Here is a 2,236-nt window from a genome sequence, read left to right as displayed (position 1 = left end):
AGTCTGTCTACACGGTCTTGTTAATTTGTCTGACACAGAGTGTTGGCCATTACAGAGAACGAATATCTGGATAGAGAGAACGAGAAAAATCACAGAAAACCTAACGAGCTAGGAATCGTACGCCCACACCCACCGAACGAACATGTTAACGAACGTTTCTATAAATGGTTATCATACTGTCTAAATTCTACGCAGTTTGGTTACAAACTTTTCGTCACCAACCGAGGTGTCATCATCAGTGCGTAGTTGTGCGTAGTGGTGGGTTGGTGGTTTTGCACTCAGTAGTGTTACGTGCGTGTTGATATACGTGCTGGTAGTCGTGGACGACCCTGGACCGCCAATCGAGGTGACATCATCAGTGCGTAGTTGTGCGTAGCGGTGGGTTATTGGTTGTGCGTTCAGTAGTGTTACGTGCGTGTTGATATACGTGCTGGTAGTCGTGGACGACCCTGGACCGCGATTAGTTATTCGGTCGGCGGCTCCAATGGTTGTTCTTTTATCCCGTGTCCTCATTCGGCGATGCCTACGTGACTTAGCATCCCTCGCCGTCGTAGTCTGGTCGATGTTGGGGTGACCTTTGTACTTCCGAGTTCCTACTTGTGACATTTATATATTTGACTCCGATGGGTTCCTTGTTTCTTCGTTTGCGAATGCAATATTTGGTCCTCCTTGAGTATTTTGGTTGAGATGTCGGTCTTTCTCACACAGAGTTGCGTAAATAGGATCCAGTTCGATTCACCGGCTGATTGAACGTGCCGTAAGGTACCATGCTTCCATAAATTCTCTTCTGCGTCGCGGTCTCCGTATGTCAAAATGTTCGCGTTTTCCAGATTGAATTTGTGGCCCTCTTGGTCCTCGTGTACAGATATTAAGTACAGGGCATCATACCCTCCGACAGCCGTGTGGTGTTTCTTTACTTGTGTACATAATTTCCTCCCCGTTTGTCCAACGTAGAATTTTTTGCAGCTCGGCGAAAAAGCCAACAACCATCTAAGCTAACTGAGCTACCGACATTCTCCTGTATAAACTCTCGCAAAACCAAAGATCCATAATTGTTATTTAATAAATCATACTTAGATAAGTGTTCACATCTTTTTTGGTGAAATGCATTTTTAATTGATGTGTAATCTTAGACAGCCAGAGCAACGCACGCGACAACTTAACCTAAAACAGTCGCCCAATGTTGATTCGGAGGACACCAGTAAAAATTCTGGAACCTAGTGAGGCTTGCATTTGTAATCCCCGTCTTGTGCTCTCAGCCTGAGTGAAATGTGTTTTAAGGGTCCCTAGTTATTGGTGCTCTCAGAGTCTCCAGAAATTGAGACCGAACTTGATAAACATCAGTGTCCTTAGGTCCCTGAACGTTTATTGGGAAATCTGTTCTAACGTGCAGATGAGGTAAACGAAAATCGGTATAAAAATTACAACTGTTCGACAGATCTGCCAGCCGATAAACAATCGTTTGCAATGAAACGTAACGAGAATTCATCCATATATACGCATCTTGGCATTTGCAAAATCTAAAATAAAATTCAAACAAATTTCAAATTATATCACCAGACGTTTTTGGTCGTATGAAGACTCATTGAAACGTGTACCAGTAGTATCGGATTGCGCGTTTAGGCGCTTGGCTTAACCTGATGAACGGAAACTCGCCAAACCCAAAAACGTGATAACATGATAATCAATATGATAATGAGTAAACTTAGAGCACCTGAGGCAACGGTTATTGGCACAATCTGAAATGGTCCATATATGTACCACAAAAATATTGTTTCATTTGCAACAACATTTACTATCTTTTTGACACGTGTTTTATGGACCAATACCAGTGTAACGATGATACCACTGATAAGGGAGGCACGCGAGTAGTATGTGTTCTTCGTAGAATTTCGCTTTGCGTCGATTGAAAAGGGGAATTCCGTTGCGGAACTCGTGGGGCCACTTTGTAACATTTGCTTAGATTTGACCGACGAATGAGTCTTGGCAATGAATCTCTAGGAAGACTCGTTTGGGAGAAAATCCGTGTCCAGTTTTTGTAAATAAGATGCAGATTAGAGTTTTGCCGCCCTGTTCAATGGTCTGCAACCGGTCAGTTGGCGTTTACGAGTGAATAACTCCGCAGCCAAGGCCTTCTTCCTTTCATTTGGTGTCGTGACCAGGATAAGGATGAAGATCCCGTGGCCGCAACCCTTTGAGAATGGGGATGTTCGGACCTTCCTGGAGGACTTTGAGG

At 43.8% G+C, this 2,236-nt stretch overlaps 1 protein-coding gene across 1 annotated transcript in view; it reads right to left on the bottom strand.

Moving 5' to 3' along the window:
- Window positions 1-1,423: 1,423 nt before the first annotated feature.
- T265_15419 (hypothetical protein) overlaps window positions 1,424-2,236 on the bottom strand; it is a gene marked incomplete at both ends in the record, with an annotated part of 25,781 nt that continues 24,968 nt past the window's right edge. The window contains one exon of the mRNA XM_009178026.1: window positions 1,424-1,520. Coding sequence (XP_009176290.1) covers window positions 1,425-1,520 — 96 coding nt within the window. The remainder of the gene's footprint in view (window positions 1,521-2,236) is intronic.

The sequence above is a fragment of the Opisthorchis viverrini genome, assembly GCF_000715545.1.
Source record: "Opisthorchis viverrini unplaced genomic scaffold opera_v5_491, whole genome shotgun sequence".
NCBI lineage: Eukaryota > Metazoa > Platyhelminthes > Trematoda > Opisthorchiida > Opisthorchiidae > Opisthorchis > Opisthorchis viverrini.
The sequence above is the reverse complement of the archived record's forward strand: the minus strand, read 5'-3'. Positions and strand labels throughout refer to the sequence as shown.